The sequence below is a fragment of the Habropoda laboriosa genome, unplaced genomic scaffold (assembly GCF_001263275.1).
Source record: "Habropoda laboriosa isolate 0110345459 unplaced genomic scaffold, ASM126327v1 scaffold65, whole genome shotgun sequence".
Lineage (NCBI taxonomy): Eukaryota > Metazoa > Arthropoda > Insecta > Hymenoptera > Apidae > Habropoda > Habropoda laboriosa.
Window position 1 is genome coordinate 1,706,938 of NW_017100254.1, and position 22,830 is coordinate 1,729,767.

Consider the following 22,830-nt stretch of genomic DNA (forward strand, 5'->3'; position numbering starts at 1 on the left):
CTGTCTAGGACTTTCCGAGGATTTACATATCTTTACGTCTCTTCTAATCCCATTGTCGAAGGATTCAAACGTATATAGTTTCTCTATACAGTTAGCTGGAAAACTTCTCACTAGACAATTCTTTTTGTGAAATTTCTTTGTTAGGTTTGAATTCCTTGAAATAGGATAGTAAATAAAAATAGGAAAAGCGAGGGTTTTGTATATTTCCAACGCATTCATTTAGGATGTTTTTCATTTACATTGTTAGTAGAGTGTGAATTATAGTCTAATAGAATATACTCTAGGAAGAATGATCAAAATTAAAAGAAAATAAAAATTTCGTTATTTTATTGAGTTCAATTTCTTTCCAAAGAAATTTTCCAAAGAAAATTTCTTCCAAAAATTGAAATTTGCATGTTCTTGGAGAATTTAATAAAAATCTCAGAAAATGGTAGTTCTTTTCCTTCTTGTAAAAAGATAAAATATTTCGTATGAACTTGGTTTTTATTTTATTTTTTATTCTATTCGTGGAATAATCAGATTAATTTGTTTCTTGGATTATTGTGTTCGAGTGTTTCAACGATGAGGAATTTTAATTAATGCAGGAAGCAATTGGCCGCCAGACATATTGCCGCGTTTGATCTTTTAGCGGTTGTTTGTTATCAATCTTCGTTATGCTTCGGTAATTAAGATTAATCACCGTGATCTATGGCAAGCGTATTGCTAGTGTATAATATGCTAGTGAAATCGAAACCGAATCTCTCGTCTGTGAGATTTCGATTTTTTAGTCGCGACCGATTTTTCACCGTCTACATCTGATGTGGTGCAAATAGCTGGACAGATCGGTCGTTACAGAAACTCGTTTGCAAGCTAAAATAAGAAACGATTGGGAATTTTTTCGAATCATTAGTGTCCCAGATCTCATTTTTATAATTGACGATATTTATAGTTGGAAATGTTCCTGGTACTTAATTTCCACTATTGAAGACTATTAATACTCTCAATCTTGTCAATTGAAAATTTTCTAAATTCTCAGTTTCGCAAATTTGAAATTTTCTAAATAGGTACTCAATTTTCCCAACTGGACATTGTACCAATTTTCCCTAATACGAAATTTTCCAATTCGAAATTCTCAATTTCTTGAATTGGAAATTTTCAAATTCTCAATTTCCCCAACGAGAATTTTTTCTAATTCTCAAACTTCCCAATTGGCAATTTCTTGAATTGGAAACTTTCAAATTCTCAATTTCCCCAACGAGAATTTTTTCTAATTCTCAAACTTCCCAATTGGCAATTTCTTGAATTGGAAACTTTCAAATTCTCAATTTCTCCAATGAGAATTTTTTCTAATTCTCAAACTTCCCAGTTGTCAATTTCTTGAATTGGAAATTTTCAAATTCTCAATTTCCCCAATGAGAATTTTTTAAAAATCTCAAACCTCCCAATTGGCAATTTCTTCGTTCCCCAATTTTCCAGTCTCTCAATTTTCTCAATTTTCCAATCTCTCCAACTTTCCAATCCCCAATCAAACATTTCCTACTCCAAACAACTATCGTAGGCCAATTTGCATTAGCCACAAAATCCACAGGACACTGATCCCCCCAACAACGTGGTGTGTCCCGGACAGCCCAAAGCCCCTGTTATCTTCGAGATTAAACGAAGCGGCGATTGTCACCGAAACGGCGTCATCGCGTGGCAAGCGTCGCTGTTACAATGCTCTTGTGACGACGTTTTTGAATTGTTGGAAACGTGGCTCTGCTTCAAACGACCGTCGAGACAGATTAGCCGATGGAAAGTGCGCTTCATTCGGTGTAAAGTGGTCGTTGCATTCGCACGAAAGCGAAACGAGATACTTGCATACGCGAATTTCCCTTGAATAGAAACCGTTCTTAGTTCTCCTAAACAACACGCTTTTTATCTACTAGACCATCAGCCATTTGTATGATCGTAACCTCAACTATTAAGCTTACCGTGCCTAATCTGTTAGGCCATCGAACGTTTTTATCATCTTAATTAAAGTTAATTACTGAACTGCTGGATTGCGAATTGGGCCATTGAATATTTCGCTCTAACCTTAATCAATCAAATTACGAGATACTCAGTCTTCGTGTTGTTCAATCGTTATCAATTTTTAGAATTTTATCTGAAATTAAAAGAAACGTTTTCTTCTTTTTATTCGAATATTAATTTTCGTATCATCTTTTAACATTAATTCTATTAAACTACCAGCTATTCTTACGAACATAACCTAAAACAGACTCGTATTCAATCCACACAACTATCAATAATCTTCTTTTATCCTAACCTCTCCCTAAATTTGCCTCTATCCAACTAAATCATCAACAATTCCGACGATATAAATTCTTACCATGAAACACCACATTCCACCCATTAAGAACCATTAACGATCCTAACCTCAACAATGAAACCTTACGTTAACTTAATTATCCATCCGTGGTTCTTCCATCTGGTTATATACTTGAGGATCGAGATGAATCGAACGAGTACGCAGAGTCAGCCGGATCACCGTCATAAATATCTATTTACCGGGTGGTATTGGTTTCGCCGTAATATATTGCGGTGTACGACTGGTTAAAGGCAGTTTTCCCACCGTGTGTCGGCTGTCACGGAGTAATCGACATCAGCTGGCTATTAAGTAATTGAGCGCACAATTGCCTGGGCAAAATAATCCGCGGCGTAATTAATGACTACATACTTATTGGAGATAGTGTATCGTGGCCTCTTGTTGGATTAGCGTAACGAGATAACCACGTCTAAGAAATGATATTGCGACTGTGTACGTGTATACGAGCATTGCTGTCGAATACTGCGTACTAGTTTCAGGTGTTTCAACGATTTTCTAGAATATCTGCCACGTTCCTTTCCGATGAAAAGTTAATTGTTGCTCCGATTACGGTCGATTCTTTACAAAATCTTTATTTGAGATTGTTGAATGCAAGATACGTTTCTTAATAACTGAGTCATTCTTTGATTGTTGTAGATTACCGTTAATTGTTGAAGATACATTTTGATTGGTCGTGAGGTCGTAGAACAGAGAAAGTGTTTTTTAATGTTGTCTTCTTCATTTCATAAGTATCAGTTACAGAAAACTTTTCAGAAATTTCCCAAATGTATGAAAGTGTAATTCACAATTAAGAGAAAAATGAATCTGCTGTAACGAGTGTAAGCACACGCCATATGCGAATGCCCGCTTATTGTTAGCGAAACGAAAATGGAGGATCCAAAACGCGAATAACGAACGTTCTAATAAAGCTCGTCTTTCGAGCGTGAAAGAATAGCCGCCCTTCCACCTCTTCCGCGATTTCTACGAGCGATCAGAGGGAAAACCTTGCCACGGTAGAACGAGTTAAAAAGCGGAGATTTTCTATTCTTACCATAGAGAACAGGTACGCATTTCCCCATTTCATTTTTTCACGCGCGTGTCCCCATATATGCACGTAGAGACGTTCGCTTTTCCGACTCTTCTTCTTCCCATGCGTGAAAAAACTTCAATTACAGTTAGTCCATTGTGTCGGGAGTAATTGCGCGCGTCGCGTCGCGTGTGCTGCGCGTACGACAAAAACAGAACAGGTTCTCTTCGTGTGTCGACTTCCGTGACACGTGAAAAACGGGGATGATTCACGACGCGAGGTGTCACGCTCGAATCACACTGTGAAACGTGAAAGTTCCAGTGACTTGTACTTTACTGTCTTTGCAATAGGGAATTAGTGTGTTCGGTAGTTTGCAAAGAATTCATGGAAACTGTTAGGTTAGGGCTTGGTCATTACCTTGATGTGAATGATTCGTATGATTAGTTATTCAAGATTGATGGAAGTTTGGAGAAATGGTTTGAGTATGCCTCTTTTAAGCAGTGTTCACCTTTCTGGTCTTCTTTTCAGATTGTTAGTGCTGTAAGAGTATTTGGAAAGTTTGGAATATTTAGTGTTAATTGGCGAGAAGCTAGAAGTTTTATTGATATCAGTTTTCAAGAGATCTAGAAAGCAGGGAAAGCAGAGAGAATTTTTTTAATGTAATCTGTGATACAGCGATAATGATTTACAATCTGTAATCAACAACTCTGTTAAGTTGTACCTAATGGTGACTGCAAAAATCATATTTATTCTGTTATCGAATACTTGCATTCAATAAAAAGATTAACTCTAAAGAACCATTATAATCACACTGTCGTATACCTCTCTCCTATCTTTCATTAGTTTTTAGTCATCCTGCCTCCTTTCCTTAACTGTAAACAAATCCGCATCATTCTAACGTTAGTCACCCCGATACCTAGACCTCCACATCATCCTTTACTTTTACTCATCGCTGAACCTAGACCTCACCGCTTCTTCCTACATTCACCTCTGAGACCAACCCCTACTCTCGTACTTACCGAACCTATATCTAGAAACCTTTTCCGTCGAAACAGCAGATTTTTGTCTAGTGGTCTTCACGCACCGAACGTCACCGAACTGTCTAATAAAGTTGAATAGTACTACGCGCAGAACAGCTCCCTTATTTCGCCCCAGTTTCCGTCAGGCTCTCCTACCGCGTACCTATTGAATATAATAAACCAACGCAAGGAATCGCGAGCCGCGGAATACAACAACACTACTAAAAACTTCTCTTGTTTTGCATAACCACAATTGGCTGTTGTTCCACAAATGGGCCCAGTGGCCAATCGAGATGAAACTTGGTGGGTGTTGTGAGGGGTGTGATAGGACCTCAAATGTAAAATTTTAGCTTTGGGAATTCGCACGTTCGAAAGATACAGGTTCCCATTTTCTACGCTATTTGCTTGCTAATTATGTACTTCATGCATTTAATTGCAGTTCGAATAGACACAACATCGACACTGAATTGCTGTGTTATAGTTATGATTAGATTACATACTTTAAATATTGTAATAAACTGCTATTCGCTTCGCGAAGTGTCTGGAAGCATCTAGCGTTCAAATTTTCATTCGGAGTGTCTAAATTGCCTCGCGGACATATACAGAGTGTTTCAGAACACGTGGGAAGTACAGTAGCGGCTGATTCAGCACGCTAAAATAAGAAGAACAGTTCGTATGAACATATGCCCGATATGGTCTTGTTTTCAAGTTTTTCTGCATGGTTTGAGTATCATGCATGTATTGTATTATGAATGGAGCAGTTAAGAATAACTCGCAGATTTTGGCACGTTTGTTAGGTTAGGTCAGAACATGTTTTAGGTTAAAACCTGTATCTTTCGAACGGGTGAATTCCCGAAGCTAAGATTTTATAATTCGAGTCCTTTCACACCCCTCACAATACCCACTAAGTTTCATCTCGACCGACCGCTGGAGCCATTTGGAACAATGTATTGGATTATGGGAGTTACTGGTTGTTAAATAATTAATAATCCTTATTTTAAACTATAAACTTTTATTAGACACAAGGAAGTAAGAGCACTGTCTACGGACTGAGAATGCTCCTACGCAACGCTCTAATATTGCCTACGACCCCGCTTGGGACCGAAGGGCCTTTTGTCACGTATCATAAACATTTAGATCTTTACTAAACAGAGGTGGTAAGGCTAAACGGATTTCTCCGAACTTGAGGGTTCCAACAATAAACGAATGGTAGCATATGATTTGGTACTTCAAGTAGAAAATGGTATTTCATTTACAAATGGAAAATATGTTAATATTAAAGCTACACAATCCTTTTGCATTTTCTATCTGTATATAACACGAGCAGGTAAATGAAGATGTTAAAGACCTCAATAAGACCTTTACTTGTAACCGTACTTCCAAAAGCGGCTTTTCCCAGAAGAAAAAAACCCTAAATTGTTTTAGCTGAACTCAATTTTCAGTAAATATATTAGAATCAGTTTGACTTTCGCTGGATACAAGAATTCTTTGTACGGTCCTGACCATGGTTTCAAGTACTTATCTGCTCGTATTTCTGTCAATTTCGGGGTCCCGGCAGCTAAAACATGTTTACTTTGACGCCTAACCGATTTTACGACCTCGCTATATCGTGGCCCCGACTATACATCCTAGTAAGGCGTTAGATTAATTTTTGTTATATCTAACTGACTGATAAATCTAACACAATGTTCACACAATTGAATAATTTTCTTACAAATATCGAAATAAGATTAAATAAATTTCATGTTACAAGCTTTATATCCAATTTATCCCAAAATTTATCATTTAATTCAGTTATCTCTAAATTACGATATGCCATTGTTTTCAGTGTCAAGAAATCACAAAGATTCACAGCACACAACTCATTTCACTAAACCCTTCCTCGAATCTAACCTTAAAAAAACCTCCTTTCACGTTCATTCACACCCAACGTGTACATATCATACATATATAAATAATCTTCTGCAAACAATCGAAAAAAAAGTCCCCAGAAAAAAGAATCAAGAGAAGATCTCGCTCCCACGATCACCGGGGGCGATCGAAAAGAGGAAGCCCGGCCGGTCGTGTGACGAGCAAATAAAATAAACCGCGTCGCGTTACGCTTTTCTCCGCGGCATTACGGTTAACGACGCGACGCGCGCTTCCTCTTCCCCCCTGCGTGTTGCGCGGGCCGCCTCTTGCGAACTCCGCTCTAATTTACGATGTTGAATGTACACCAGCCATTTTCATTAAGCGCGTTTGCCCAACGGTAGTCGCGCGGCGGCCAGACGACACCAGGCGAAAGAGCGAGGGAACGGGGAGGGTGGGTCAGAGGCCACATAATGTGACATCCTGCCGTCAAACTCTCATCTGTGGGGCATATTACCGTATGCGGCGTTTCGCTCTGCTCTTCTATACGCTCCTCTTCTCCGGACCAGTGATTCTCATTCTACCCCCCCTCCCTTTCTACTGTTTTGACTTCTGACAACTTTCCGACTTGAGATTTGCATAATTGCCACTTTGAACGCTCCTCTGGTGTAAGATTGGTATACTCGATCCTTTTTAACCTCTCCTGGGTGTACGTGGAAGCACTTTATGTCACTGAAAGTGTTTACGGTGAGTTGTTACAGAGGGTGAAGTAGTAGGATTTGAGTTCTGCAGGTTTGTAGGTGATGGTTGAGTTATTTGGAATTTTGTGTCAAAGGGGTGAAAGTGGATTATGCAGCAGAGTGTCAGGGGTACGATGAAGCATCAGTGCTTGTTGTGCATATTTTTTTCATGCTTTCACTGTCATGTTAAAGAGAGTGATGTTCTGTTTTGATGAAAAACGATGGCTTTTAGTTCTGTGTTATTAAAAATGATGCAGCAGTCACAGTGTGGAAGATATAGATTATAAGAGAGAGTGACGGCAGGTCTAATTTCACTCTACTGCATCTAATGGAATAATTTTTGGTTGAATAAGTTAAATCATTATCTCTTTATGAAGGTGGTTAGAATGTACAAAGTGTAACTTAATGGAAACGTGCTGGCTTTCGACTTTGCTTTGTTAAATTTAATAAAATAAGAATTGCTAGTTATATGAAATTACATGTAATGAAAAAATATAGCTTTCAGTATCATCCTATTAGTCTTTATCCATCTATGATGACAAAATGTTAACCTAATTTGAAAATTACAATTTTTATACAGTTCAACTTTATTATAATTAAGAAAACCATTCTTAGTTGGGTATGCGGAACTACCAATAAAAAAATAACAACTTCTTTCTCAAAATTATTCTCAGTTAATACACCTACCCAGGCTGCTAAAGATGGTATGATTTACATGAATTGAACCTACCAACAGGCTGCATATCATAAATCTTAAAAAACACCATGATCCAACACATGTTCTTCAAATTACCACATAAATGACCAATTTCAGCATAACCATTACCTCACACGTTTCACTTTGTATCGGTTAACCGGTGCATATTGAGAAGAATTTAGGACAAGCCGCGATTCCAGACACTGGAAGGGCTTGTATCTCGTTCACGCGTGCACGTGGAGCCCATAAGGCAATGGTATGCGAGCGGTTCCACGGCTGGAGCCGTCCGCACTCGTAAAAATTCTATCTAACAGCATCCGGTCGGCCGTCCCGGCTCGATACCTCCCCGGAGATAATATAGAGATTAGGCGAACGTGTCAACGGCCGAACCAGCCGCCGTTTCGCTCGCCTTCGCGCTTGGAAATCGTGCAAAGGTACAAGAGAGAGTGGGCACAATCGTTTTTGTCACGTCCGCCATAAGTGGAAGTCGATCGCTCTCATTGTTCGATATATCGTTTGCCGTAGTATCGAATAATATCGACCGGTATAAACATGGCTACAAAGATAACGTGTGAACATTTACTCAGCTGCTAATTAGTGACAAATAATTAAAATTTCAACTATCTAATAGAGAATCGAAATATTTGTTTAAGGTGCGTTTTCACGCGACAGTATATTACGATTTTTACTGTTACGACACTTAACCTCTTAAACCCCTTCGAAAGAAAATTAGAAGTTTTGCAAATTTTTCGTGTTTCTTTTTCGACTTTTAGGTTAAAAACTGGGCCGTTCCGATTCCGTAAACGAAGCAAGTAGGTTACAGATCGATTCTGTGCCGCCAATTTCGGAAATTCACTGTTCACGCGAACGAACGGAAATTGATTCGAGGAACAGTTATGTCCTATTCCGATTTTGCGTTTCTCGTCGTTTCTCTCGTGTAGTTTCTAGTATTTTGCGGAAGTTGAAGTTTAGTTTTGGTAATGGATCGATCTCGACGTTTTCTCAATTTATCTCATGTTAATATTAAATTAAAAATCGAAATTAAACATCCTTCGTGTCACAAGACGTCAATTTTTAAAACGACTAATTCGGAAAACATTAAAAAATTTTGTATAGGGATGGAAAACAAAGGATTCTTAAATTAGTTCGAAGAAAGGTTCTTGGACGTTGATACTCTGTGTTCTCCTGTTGGGGATTATTGAAATTCACGGTAGCGTATCGAGACAGGAAATGAAAAATTACAGAACAATCGATCAGCGTCTGCCAGCTGACCTCTTTAACTGCTTTATCAAGTCGCCTATAGTCAGATTAAGAGCGGCTCGGTCTGGCAGATACGCGGCACGAATCGTACACGGGAAGTTTGCTCAATAGAAAACGACCGCTTCTGTGTAATTGAGTTTTCAAATGTTCCAATTGCATAACTCGTTGTTTAACAGTTCGCTTCTGTTCTTAGAAATTCGGACTTGTCGTCTATCAAACATTTTTTTAAACATTTTTTCATATAATCCATCATTCAATATTTAAAAGTTTGAATATTAAATACGAATTGAATTATTATAATTAATATAATTTAATGTAATATTAATTTCGTAATAATTAATTTTCTTTTATAGTAAACAAAGAAAGTGCTTTTCAAGCAATAACGAATGATAATTTTGCAAAAAGGAGACAAGTTATCACAATACATAAATTAGTAAAAAAAGGAAAAAGAGTAAATGTTACTCAGAAAAAAAGTAGGAAATTGTCCTGTATACCTAGTGATTTTAAGGATTAATTTATAGGCAGCGATTACACGTAGCAACTGGGTATGCAAAAAACTGTTATCAATAGCAGAATTATCGTGGTCCAAAACCTGTTTCATAGTTTAACAGTAACAGCAAGTGTAGGGGAGACCTTGTTTGTAGGGGTAGGTTGACTAATTGTTAACATTGCATCGACGTGTGCTATACCGCGGAAAAATTGATTGTAGAAGCAAGTCACTTCTACTATGCCATTTATTTCTTTTCGACACCGTGATCGCACGTTGTTTAAGTGTTATCAGCGTTTGTCGAAAAATTGGCTACCTAAGTAAATATTTTTTCTTCAAGATTTTGTTTTCACATTCTCTGTAGTTACAATAGAATAAATGTTAAAGGAATATTTCGAAGTTTGTTTATTAGACGATCTATTGAAATAGTTTTTTTTTATACATAAATAATTTAGTGTTGCTTAGAGTAATAGTCAAAATGATCGTTCTTAATAACTTATTTATAAGGTTAGGTAACACAAGAACTATAGGGTGTATGTTTACGTTTACGTTTCTATAATTCTCTAAGTTTTTGTTGCTACTATACAGGTTTAAATTGTGAATTTGTTGTTAGAAAAGCGATTTTTATGTTTTGTTTAAAATTATAATTTATGTTTAACTTGTTGAAAACAAATTTTTAGTTTATTATTAAAATGTGAGAGAAGGACAAGTAATATTTTATAATAAAACAACTTTATTCACATTATGTTGCTTTAGTACCACTAAGATAAGTTGCAAATAACATTTTCTTAACTGATTGTACATACAGTGAACCTACCCCATACTGTAAGTCTCCAGCTTGCAAGGTGTTAGAAAAAACGTTAAAATACCTTAATTGTTGTAACATTAAGTCAACTTTAATATGTCTTAGGAAATACAATATCCGTTATAATGATATTTCACCCACATAATTTATTAAAAATCGAAAACTGAAAAACTGGCCCACCAGCACCGGTCTCCGCTATAGTATGGTGAAAGTGAGATGAGCAGGCATTAAATCCACGTAACATTGACCTCGTAAGCGATTCTGAATTAGCCAAAAGGAACAATGCTGACTCTGAAAGGAGGGGAAAAAAGGAGAGAAGAGAACAGGTTGAGTAACGAAAGAAATTTCACAAGGAACGAATAATTAACTCGTTTGTTTTTTTCTCTTTTTCACTTTGGTTTTTACAACAGAATATCTTCCGCGCTTTTTTGTTTCAATGCAAGACCGCATCTGTCGATTGAAGTCGTGTTTTATTGTGGACCGAGTGTAGAGTTACTCTATAGTTGAGCTGAAACGTTAATGGAAATCTCTGACGGTACTGGATATTTTATGGCCACTGTTGACCTTTCTGGCGAAAATTTTGTTCACTCTTCAACGAGAGCGAAGCCGTTCGGGGTCGAGAAACGCGATACTCGCCCCATTGAAGCGGAGGCTATGATCATTAGGGGAAGGATAATTTGGTTTGATCACATGGATTCCTTTTTTCCCCTTTGTTTGACTTTTATTGGAGGCGCTTGGTTCAATTCTGGGAGTTCAATTTTCTTGGGATTGAATTTCGAGTAGGTACTTTGGAAGTGGAGATTGGAAGTGAGGTTAGGTTAGCGATACTTTGGATGTTGTGTTTAATTTGGTGGAGCTTTGTTTCATTCGAATTTTTTTAAGTTTAAGTTCAACTTCGATCCACTTTAAATTTATATTTACCGACAAATTTCAAATTCAAATTGGATTCATTTCAGATTCAAATTCGATACGCGACTTATTTCGATAATCAGAAATTTTTCCACGCAATATTCAACTTCCACCACTCAGACCTTTTTACAACCTACTTTCAAAAGTGCTCATCGGTATTACTGCTCCCCCACATTAACAACGGCCAATAATCACAAATCAAACTACAAACCACACTTCTCAATCTTACCCTTCCTATCACCCTCGCATTCACATCAATCGTACACACACTCAGGCTGTATTAAAAAAAAAAGTCACGTTTCAAAGTCCCCGTTCACCAGAGAAACAATGGCCGCCCTTATTCCCAGCACCAGCCATCAGCACCAATAGCTAACCACAGCCTCGATGAATGAACGTTCTCTAGACTTTCAAAAGGAAGCCCGATAACGCCTCGATTCGCGTGATTTCACGTCGATACGCCAAAGTTCCCTTTTTCCAATGAATCGTTTTTAATCGAGAAATAACAGGTCACCCCTTGGTGCCTGTCGATATTAAAACGATAGAGCAAAGTATACAGCAAAACCTGTTATTAGACTACGTCTAATATGCCGTATCGTTGCTTCAAGCTCATTTACATCGTCCACGATATCCAATTATCACGCGGTTACTTAAGCAGCCACGGGGTCGATGATAAAATAGTAAAACGTTCGAGGCGTCAGTTGAGTGTATATACAGGGTGTCGTGTAACGGTGTAACCTAGAAATTTGAAGAAACAAACAGAAAATGAGAAATAAAATTTTTTCCATTTTTCCATTTCCTCTTCCATTGAAGAAATTGCTTTGGAAAATTCGTTACATAATAGTAAACGTAGAAATTAACTATTGAAGTACTATTGAAGTTGATTTCCAACTAATGCAAAAATTTCGAAAAATCAAAAATCCATTAAAACGTGTTTATATTTCACATTAATTTGCTAAGCCAAATTCCAGACGATCCAATAATATTTACGGCATAATGAAAAAAAAATGCAAGCACCCGTTTTATATTACAGGAACAAATTGACAAAAACAATTTTCTCGAAAATTAAATCATGGGATGAGAAAATTTTATTTTATATTTTCGATCTGTTTTTTCGTATATAAGAATCTGTCCGTTTCCAAATTGTACCACCAGTTACACGACACCCTGTATACACTCGATGGTAGTCTTGAGCCGTAATATTTATCGTTCATGTGTATGTTGAAGAAGTAGGGAGGCAGTGTAGTGTTATTAATGGAACAATTAGCATGGCGGGTGTTAAGATGCTATCTACGATGTCTGTTTGACTCTTTAATCAGCGGGAGCGAGTGGTCGTGCCGGTGAATGTCAGCTGAGTATGCTTGTAAGTACCGTGTGGAGTGTGTTGGGTATAGTGAGGAGAGCCGCTGGATGCTTGGGTCGAGAGGGATTGGATAAATATTAGAAGTTCGTGCAATCGTGTCGAATAATAGTGAATGTTAGGAATTTGAATGGAATAAATTCGAAAGTGTAAAAAAAAAAAGAAAAGGAAAGGGAAGATTCAATTTATGTAGAACTGAAGTTATTCGCAGTGCAAGTTATTCTTAGGTAAACAAGATTTTATTATATAAATTTTTATTTCAAATAAATACGTCCCCACGGAATAACTTGCACCCCGTGTGCCATCGTCGACAATTTGTCGACGTTGTACCGATCAAAAAGTCTACTACGAAAATCTTGGTAAAAATCACGTATCTGGCTAAAAGTATTTAGAAATTGGTGGCGCGCGACACGTCCCTCGCGATTTTTTAACGTCAGCGAACGTGTTAAATCGTATAATGTATGGTTCTTATTCAAGCTACGTTTGAACGCATCCACTCCAAATGAAATCGCCATTCAGATAAAGATAAACGCATGAAACTTTCATCAAACGCGCCTCGAATTCACAGAACCGATCTTCCATCTTCTTCACGACTTCCTCGCACACCTTTAACCATGTACCGTTTACGCTTCTGCTTGCAGCACGCGAACAACGTACGCAAGTCGGCGGCGGAGTACGTGGCGCGGCGACAGGCTCGGAAGATCTCGATGACACGATCGATGACCTCGTCGCTGGCGTTGCCGATGAGCCAGCTGAGCGACGTAGCCTTCCTGCCGAACGCGAAGGCCGGCACCTTCTTCGCCCGCGACAACGTCTCGAACTTCATCGGCTGGTGTCGCAACAGTTTGGGCATCATCGAGTGCCTTTTATTCGAAACGGACGACCTGATCATGCGAAAGAACGAACGTCACGTGATCCTGTGTCTTTTGGAAGTGGCGAGAAGGGGCGCGAAATTTGGAATGTTGGCGCCGATGTTGGTGCAAATGGAGAGACAGATCGATAGAGAGATCGCGGCGGAGAACAAAGCGGCGAACGGCGCACATTGTAACACTACGAACGAGGAGAGCGACGATGAGTACGCTGACATGCAGCAGGAGGAACCTTGTCTCATATACGGACCCCAGCCGCAGATCGTTACTAATGATTTGAAGAGTCTGGACGAAATGGTGAGTCGATGTTTTTTGATTGCGTAGTTTAGGGTGTGGGATGATTTGGGTGGCGGTAGAAAGGATAAGGATTAGTTTGGTTAAAATTAAGATTACAGAATGGAGGAAGCAAAATTTCACGAATGATTTAATTATCGATCAATGTGAAAGAGGGAGCCGATATTTTTAGGTCGGGTAGTGCAATGTGTAGGATGATTTACATCGGGTAGAATGAAAATGAAAGAAACTTTTTTACGTTTTAAATTTATTTATCTGTTATTTATCCACGATTCGAAGACAAAGATCCGTCTGTTTCACATGTATTTTTAAAAAGTGATGGGACTATAATGTACCCAGACTAGTAAAATAACTCGCGCTCTTAGGTGTATCGGAGCATATTTATGGCGGTACTCCCCGCTGACCGTGAATATCACGAGATCAGGAATAAGAGAGTGGTTTATCCCTATTCGAACGTTGAAAGGCGAAAAAACTGCGTCTCTTCAGATATTCCCTTTTGTAACGCCAGTAATTCATGATCCATAATTCATCGTTTATCGTGACCACGTACTACATAGTATGCTTACACTCCTAGTCCAAAGAATATTCTCTTCCGAGACACCCGGTACATGAATTGATATTCTCTAATCATGTTGATTTCCAAATGTGTCAAAGTATATCACATTTCAATATTTTGAAACTGTTCAATTCTTCATCTGAAACACCCTGTATATCGACTTCTACAAGCATCGTATCATCGCGTGTTTGAAAATTCAACCATTCAAATTATCACGACCAATATCACACAACATAGACCATACACATCATACACTTTCACCTCAATTTTAAAACACCCTATATGTTATTTTCCATTTTCAATACATTCTAACAGTTTTCCAATATCACCCTCGCAAATCGGCATACCGGAACGCACACAACCACAATCGCAGTTTAAAAATCCGCCCTAACCTCACTCACGCGATTTTTAACCGCGTCTTGTCACAAGACGCAGTGACGTATCGTCGTCGCAGGTGGCCACGGACCGCTTCTTGAGGAGAAAAAAAAAAAAAACTCACTGTGAATAGGCCTCTACGGTCAGTCCATACATGTGAAACGACAGTTTAAACGTCGCCTTGATAACTCTCTTCCGCGCTTGCGCGCCACTCGTAAATCGTATTAGCATGAGGCCGTAGCAAAAAGCGTCTCGTTGCCGGTTCGAAGCGTTTTCTACCGCTAAACGGATTTATAAACGCGCATTAAATCACCCGGTTAAATGTTACGCGCTCGCGTCCCGTGGGTAGAACAAGCGTAATTGCCCTGATCTCGAAACGATTTCATTTTCGATCGTAAATACGTAAGTTCACTTGTGTACTATGCACGTGGGAATCGATCTCTCGCTCGTGCAAGACGCTTGTCCACTTTTCACGTACTGCACCGCGCGTCGGTCACTTCGTGTTAGAGGTTACCGTAGGAAGCGTATGCATATAGAATTTTCCCTGAATGGTCACCAGAGGGATTTATGGTCGCATTGTGCGACTCTCGCTATGCATAGAGGTTAGTTACGGTGTTTTAGATAGGGCGTCATTAATTGAATTCTGCGGTTCTGGTGTTTATTGTCCGGGTTCGTGTTTGATTGCATTTGAAAGAAGTATCGGGGATAGTTGATAGGTTATGGATGATAAGTTGTATCAGTGGCTGGTGTTTGTTCTGGTGAGCCGGATATCTGGCTGTGTGTATAGATATAGTAACGTTGAGTGCAAATATTTCTACGAGGTTATGTATTTAGTTTCTTTACAAGCGTTAGGTATTTTGCTTTAAGAAGGTAATTGGGAATCAAGTTATTAACATTTTTGTATTATACTTGGAAATGATAATTTTTTCATATTTATTCTTCAAACTTGTGAAATTTTCCATTTAATTGAATTGAAAATATACTGAAGTTCCCATTAATGTTCTGTTAGATACCTAATCACCAGGAATTCCTCTGATTCTTAAAATACCGAAAGCAGAGAAAAATTTCAAGCACAATATGTTTCTCACGCACAGACTGGGAGGGTTTCAGAATTTTTCCACACGGGACGGCCGCAATCTGGCTGGAAAATTAAAATAACAAAGCTGTCCCATTTTCCCTGCGCCTTTTGTGCAGTTATCCGCGGTATGCGTTTTAAAACACGCCTAGGCATCCGAGGGATTTAGCCGAGCCGTGGATTTAGTCTCAATGGGAAAAGAGCAATCTGCTGATACATCCTCGCAAGAATTCATGCACCGGCGCCAAGAAATCTGACGCTCCGCCTAACGGGTTCCAGATTTGCTGGCCGCCATATTCGTTGACCTTTGAATATGCGATAAAAACCGATTGCGGATGATTTAAATGCGAAATTAACCAGATAGAATCTGAGACCATGAAGAAACAACCGTTTCTCAGTGTCAGTTCCTATTTTCATATGAGTCAGATGTTATTAGAATGATTACGTATTCTGATGTGTACGTATTAAACTATACACATGACTGTACTATACAGCAACAGACAAATTATTTTCTTTTCTAAAAAATGAAAGACAAAATGTAGTATTGTAGGAAAGGGTAGCTAATTTGGCAAATTTATGTTAATCATGTTATATTGAAGGTATTCTAAAGTATCATAACCTTACTGATTCAAAATGGCCGACATTCGCATAACCTCAAAATGGTTACCAACCCTAAAATACACTTGCACGATTATACCAAAGTTTAAGAAGAGCAAGGGGCCTATTAAATTGAAATCCACGCTGTTATGCGATCAAATATGCGCCGTTGTTCGACGTGCGACGCGAAAAAGTCGACTAGAGGTGTTTTCCAGCGTGTTTCAGCCGGAACTAACCGCGTCTGGTTGCTTTAATGCGACTGAAAGGCCGTGTGTGTGCTTTCGAAAGCGACAAGAAACGCTCGTTAATTTGTTCCAGTGGAACGAATGCAGGCGATTTTACCATGCGCCACTTTTCTTTTCGGTCGGATCGCGACGTGCTGCCACCATTCAGATTCGACACATCGACGGGAATTAAATGTGAACTAATAGGTGCTATACAGGGTGATTCAGAAACTGTTAAATTATCGTTTAATTGTTTTTATCTCTCAACGAAGTTGAACTCATTTTTCCCCACACTTATCGTTTAAAACTTAAAATACTGTCGTACGTTTTTGAATCACCCTGTACGTGAATCAGAAAGTAGAAAGAAAAAGCTCTTTTACCCCGCTCCTCTACATCTATCCCCACCACAAGCCATGCCTCCTTCAAGCTCGCGTTTAACTGTTCACTTTTGAACAAGTCTGTACGCTCGTTCCATGGAAACCGCCAATTTCTAAAGAGATCCCTGCGATTTTTCCGATGCGTATCGCTCGAAAAGCCTGGAAAGCCTCTTTCACGACGTTCCAGCGTTCCCGTTGCCTCGTCGCGATAGCACCGCGAATTTGCATGCGAGAGAATGGCACGCGCGGCGGGAAACGGTTTCTTACGGTGAATCGTATTCGGAATTGCAGCTGCGTTGTGACTCGTCGTCGTCCAGCCGCGGCGATTTATCCGCCACCACGTTCGTATGAATACAAACAGGCGTTTCAGGTGGCGGTGTCACCGTACCGTGAGCTAATGTTCCATAAAGGGCACGACGAAAGGGAAATCTGTACAGGTCGATCGGTTTCATGGAGAACGGTCCACGTGTTGCTTCAACTCTCTCCCCTCTCCTCCTCTGCTATAGGAGTCATGTATGGATAATCAAATTCAGCGCCGCGGCTCATAGATGCTGCAACGGAGGCTTCCCTTTTTCGTTGACGCGGGTGCACGGATAGCTGGTGTCGCGTTTGACTGTTCTACAGGGTGTTGCAAAATGAGGGGACTTATCAATTTGAATTTTTAAATGGGAAGGTTAATCGATGTTGGAAAAGTGTGAGAAAGTGGTTTTTTTTTTTCTTTTTAATTGCTAGGTTGGATGGAAATGTGATTGGCTAGGAAAATGTTGGAGTAATTTACAGGGTGTTACAAAACGAGGGAACGTATTAAATTGAGTTTTCAGATAGGGAATGTAATTACTGTTGCAAGAATGTGAAAATGAGATTTGTGAGCAGGTGCCTAGGTTGAACGGAGATATGCTCGACTATTTAGGAAGTTGCTGGAATATTCTACAGGGTGTTGCAAAAGTACACTTGCCAACTCTTTAATTCTTTCTGGGAAAATGTTGAGATTTTGTTTCTGTACAAATTTCAAGCTCAAGGAGGATTATGTTAAATTAAAAAGAAGAAAAGACATTCGGATACTCTACAGGATGTTGCAAAAGAAAGGAATAACTTAATCTTTTAAGACGTATCAGAGTAGAATTTTTCCGCAAGTGCTTAGAGATCAAGTGCTTTGAAAAATGGCCACGTAAGGTTGCACGGCTATTTTTAGCAGCCGCAAAGTAGCCTGTTCTCGCCGATGGATAATAAGAGCAAGAACCTTTAATAGTATTAACGTCCGTGTAAACAAGAGCGTTGCTGCTTACGCAACACTATAATCGCACGGAATGTGTACCGCCTCTGCGACAGAATTTTATTATTCTCCGGCAGGGCCCGATAATTGGCCATAATTTAACGCTAATGGCTTTATTGATGTGTTAATGGGCTGAGTGGAGATAGGAACGATGGCAAAAAAATCGCCAGCCTCCTTGGAATAGATCGTTTAAGCAGTAAATGATTTACGATCCCGCTTTGAAATTTCCTTGAAAGTCTACTTTTGTGGTTCATCCGGCCGATATTATTCTTTGTGTAAAATTCAATCAGCGAAAACGTTAATTTCTCTCTTTTTCACTCTTACGGAATAATTCCTATTCTTTTTTCTCAATAGGCGAATGTTCGGTAGTTCGGAAAAAATTTGGGCCAATCGTATCGAGCTCAGTTACACGCGAACGCACTCTTAAGCCGCGAATTGCGTTCAAGGAGGAATTAAATCGTTAAAAATGCTCTGTACTGGGGGAGTATCGATTGGAGAAAGGCTGACAAGCGTGGTTATCTTATGTGGACACAGTAAAACACGTTGCGTTGGTCCTATTTATGGTGAATCATTGGAATAGCTTAAGCTCGAGCTCGACACTCATGCAACGAGACTTCGGATTCGTGTATTTCGCAGGAACATTGTTCATTCGTGAAATGAATAATCATTCGAACAGGATTCGATGTACTGTGCTTCTTCTTGACAATAAAATTCCAACAAATTTCAAACGTTCAATTAGAAGAATAATGTTTTAATCAGTTCTTTATATAAATTAATTACAAGAATAATTTTTTCATCAATTCTTTACATTAATTAATTGTGAGAATAAAGTTTTAATCAATTCCTTATATAAATTAATTACAAGAATAATTTTTTTATTAATTCTTTACGTATTAATTTTAAGAATAATTTGTAATCAATTCTTGAATGTTATTCGATATTATTAGAGTAGTTATTTTATGAATAGTTTTGCAGTTAGTTTGTGTTTGATGGTTATCTTAATATGACCTACAAAGAGGATATCTTCTCAAGTATCATTTATTTCACGATATCTTATCGTAAAAATATGGCAATAATCTGAACAACTATTTTTGTTTGCATTTCTGTTGCTAATCTAGCCTTCAGACGAGCCTGAATTTTCAATTTATTTTTCCCTTAAAAAAATGGTATTCCTAACATTGTGACTTTATCAAGTATACCTACCACAAATGTTTGAATTTTCTAAATATTGGAATTTTCAAGAATATCGAAATCTTCAAGGATATTGAAATATTTTAAAATATTGGAATTTTCAAGAAAACTGAAAATAGGTGCACATACTATGCGGAGATGTGATGTGGGCACACTACTTACAAGCTAAAACAGCACAGGGAACAGGGAAATCGTCCGCTCGCTCGACCTAATCCCCTCTAAGAAATCTTACTTTCAGTACGTTTCGTTCGCGTTCTTCTTTACGCGACGAACTTCTATTCATATGCCATCGACTCATTGTCAGCCAATAATGACAACGCGTGTGAGTAGAGGTGTCGGTGTTACACTACAGTCATTTAGATTGGTGGTTGAGCGGATGATTCCCCTGTCCCCTGTGCTGTTTCAGCTTGAAGGTAGTGTGCCAGATCGACTCATTGTCAGCCAATAATGACAACGCGTGTGAGTAGAGGTGTCGGTGTTACACTACAGTCATTTAAATTGGTGGTTGAGCGGATGATTCCCCTGTCCCCTGTGCTGTTTCAGCTTGAAGGTAGTGTGCCAACATCTCATGTCCGGATAGTAGGTATGCGTTGGTGTCCCTGAAAAGACTAACAATTGTTCGATCTCATTTATCCTTTCAAAAAGTTTCACTTAAAAAAACTTTGAAACTCTCGTGCATCATACAAGTTTCTCACAATTCTGGTCTAGACGTTGCTTCCGTTTAGTTTCACGATGTCTATGGAGATTGCCATAATGATAACAGGCATGGGTGGCTCGCGTCGAGCTTCCAGGCTGGCCTCTACCAGCCAGGAGCTTCGAAATCGCAAGCGCCGAAAGCTCGTATTGATCGCCTTTTAGCCCATTTCGTATCAAGTTCAAGCGCAAAGTTCTCAAGTTCTCCACGAAGGACGAGCTCTTCTCTCCTCGAGGATATCGACGCCGCAAATTGGCCGAGGGACGGTCAATACAGGGTGGGAAAAGGAACGTATTCTTGCTCACATTTTCTTACCACGTTTCTTGGCTAAGAAAAAGTTGACGCTTGTTGTTTTTGCTCAGAAAGTTATGAAAATTCATTGAACGGAGGAATTGGGAATTTTAGACGAGTCGAACGTCGAGGGGTGGTTCATGTACCTGGGTGAAAGTTAGTGAAAGTGTTTTAAAGGGTGGTATTCGAGGAGGGACCTGCTTCGATGGAATTTTGTTTCATATTATAAGTACTGTGGAAATGTGCAAATTAGAATTGTATGCAGTATTTTAAAATTGTGCAATATATTTTTGTATTAAACAACTTGTGAATTGTGTCTTGAATTGACAAGGTTGAAAAAATGGTATTTCGATCCTTTTGCAAAGTTGTTTTTTTGTATTGTACAATTGTAGATGAAGATACTCGAAGAGCCTGAATTTCATTGTTTTTTTCTTTTTTACAGAAAGTGACAAAACTTAAAATGATAGGATTAATTTTCATGTTAAATAATTTGTGAATTGTTTCTTCAATTGACAATGTTAAAGAACAGTATTTTTGTTTCTTTTTTGTATTGTACAGTTTTAAATGAAGCTACTTGAAAAGTGTCTGAATTTTGTTTTTTTACAAAACTTAAAAATTTGAAATGATAGATTTCATTTTTGTAGTAAATAATCTGTGAATTGTTTCTTAAATTAACAAGGTTAAAAGAAAGATATTTTTAAAGCTGATAATCTCGCACTATCGTTGAAGGAAAATCAGGGTTCGTTACACATTCTTATTTTCGATCTGGAAATCCGCCCTTATCAGAAGGCGATTCATTATCGGTGAAATAATATTGGCTCAACTTCTTTTCGACATTTTTCTGCGGATATTTGACCTGTGTGCTTCATTTCCGGCAAATAAACGAGAGTGTGTGCATGTGTGCTTCGGCACGTACGACTAAACTTGTACAGACATTCCTCTCTGTTTTTTGCGCCTCTTGATTGCACCATGAATAAATATTTCAACATTTTACTTCAGTCAGACGAAATCGAGATAAAAATCATTCTCGAATGAATGACAGTCGAATATTTTCATTTCTGATTTCTGCATGATTCGTGGAACGCCGTATATGTGCTTTTGGTTCAAGTGAAAGAATCTTAATTGTGCCTTGTTTTAAGGTACACCCAGTATATTCTCTTAAACTTTTGTCACCATTTGAAAGCAATCACAGTAGAAAATACTAATTTTACTGTAATTTGTAGGACACCCTGTATTAATTTCTTCTAATTTTCACCTTATCATAATTTAGACAAGCCTTTAGACACATTTTCCCGTATCAATACAGTAAATTCTCTACAAGTGTCAGTCAGTTTGGATTCTACAAGTGTCAGTATAGATGTAAGCCTTTAGACACATTTTCCCGTACCAATACAGTAAATTCTCTACAAGTGTCAGTCAGTTTGGATTCTACAAGTGTCAGTATAGATGATCCTACGCCTAGGTCTGCGCCTATGTTATCTCACTCGCTGTCAGTCAAGCGTGTAACGATACACCAGTCGGTTTCCTTTACGAGATTTCACGGCTCGACAAATCATAATAGAAAAAAATTTCGGGATAAAAAAACGTAAAATTAAAAAAGTTGGTATTTATTAATTAAAAGTTGGTTGCCTCGACTCACGTTTCATCCTTATCTTTTATTCGCTGTCCTTGTCTACGTTCGGCAAACTACAAAGGCGGGCGCGAGGCTCGAAAACGTAGTCCCTGACTCTACAAGTGTCAGGTTTAGCTTCCTTGCGGAATGACACTTGTGGAGAATATACTGTAATTACCCCGGAAACATACTCGATTCTAATTTTAAAGTATTTCCAAATGCAAATAGTGACGAGAGCACACATGTTCAAACGAACGAATTCATTCACGGCACAATCAACTTTTACAACTACTCTTTATTTGCCCTCGTCAAACAGAAAGATTTCCCGCGGTTTCTACTAAATATAACGATACAACACTCTGCACGGTGTTTCCGAGTAACGTTGTTAACAGTGACGTGTACATATCTCGCGGTGTTCTGAAAAGACGCGTGATTCATTTCGACCTGTATCCACACAGGCGTCTAAAGTTAGCAACCATGCTCTATATTCAAGCATTTCGTCTTTATCGTAAATATGAATATATGGTATTTCACGGTTAGTCATCGGAACAGTTCACTTTTCCATTGGAATCCTCCGTACAGTATGTGAAACAGCCTTTCCAAGTAGTTCGAACGCGATACCGTCAGTGTTATGTAATTAATCGAGTCGACGGTATCGATCAAGAGATGAGTAACAAGTTCCAAGATAATTTCGAACTCGAGGAATTCTCTAGGAAAGTTTTTCAAGCGATTAAACCTGGCCAGTTTCAACTTCCAATTATACTTCAGTAGTTTTCACCTGATGAAGTTTGGAAACTATGGTCTTTCAGTCTGGAGTATCGTGGCTCGAACTTTTATTGGTTGTTCCAAGGAAATTTTAACGAGGTGTTGTTTCCATTATACTTTGGTTATCTTCGTTTATTGTGCATCTTGTATTCGGTTAGAATGGTC

At 38.6% G+C, this 22,830-nt stretch overlaps 1 protein-coding gene across 2 annotated transcripts in view; it reads left to right on the top strand.

Moving 5' to 3' along the window:
* LOC108572507 (GAS2-like protein 1) overlaps nucleotides 1-22,830 on the top strand; it is a 94,534-nt gene that overhangs the window by 38,005 nt on the left and 33,699 nt on the right. For both annotated transcript variants that reach the window (XM_017934763.1, XM_017934764.1), the window contains exon 3: nucleotides 13,114-13,638. In XM_017934763.1, the coding sequence (XP_017790252.1) occupies nucleotides 13,114-13,638 (525 nt within the window). The remainder of the gene's footprint in view (nucleotides 1-13,113; nucleotides 13,639-22,830) is intronic.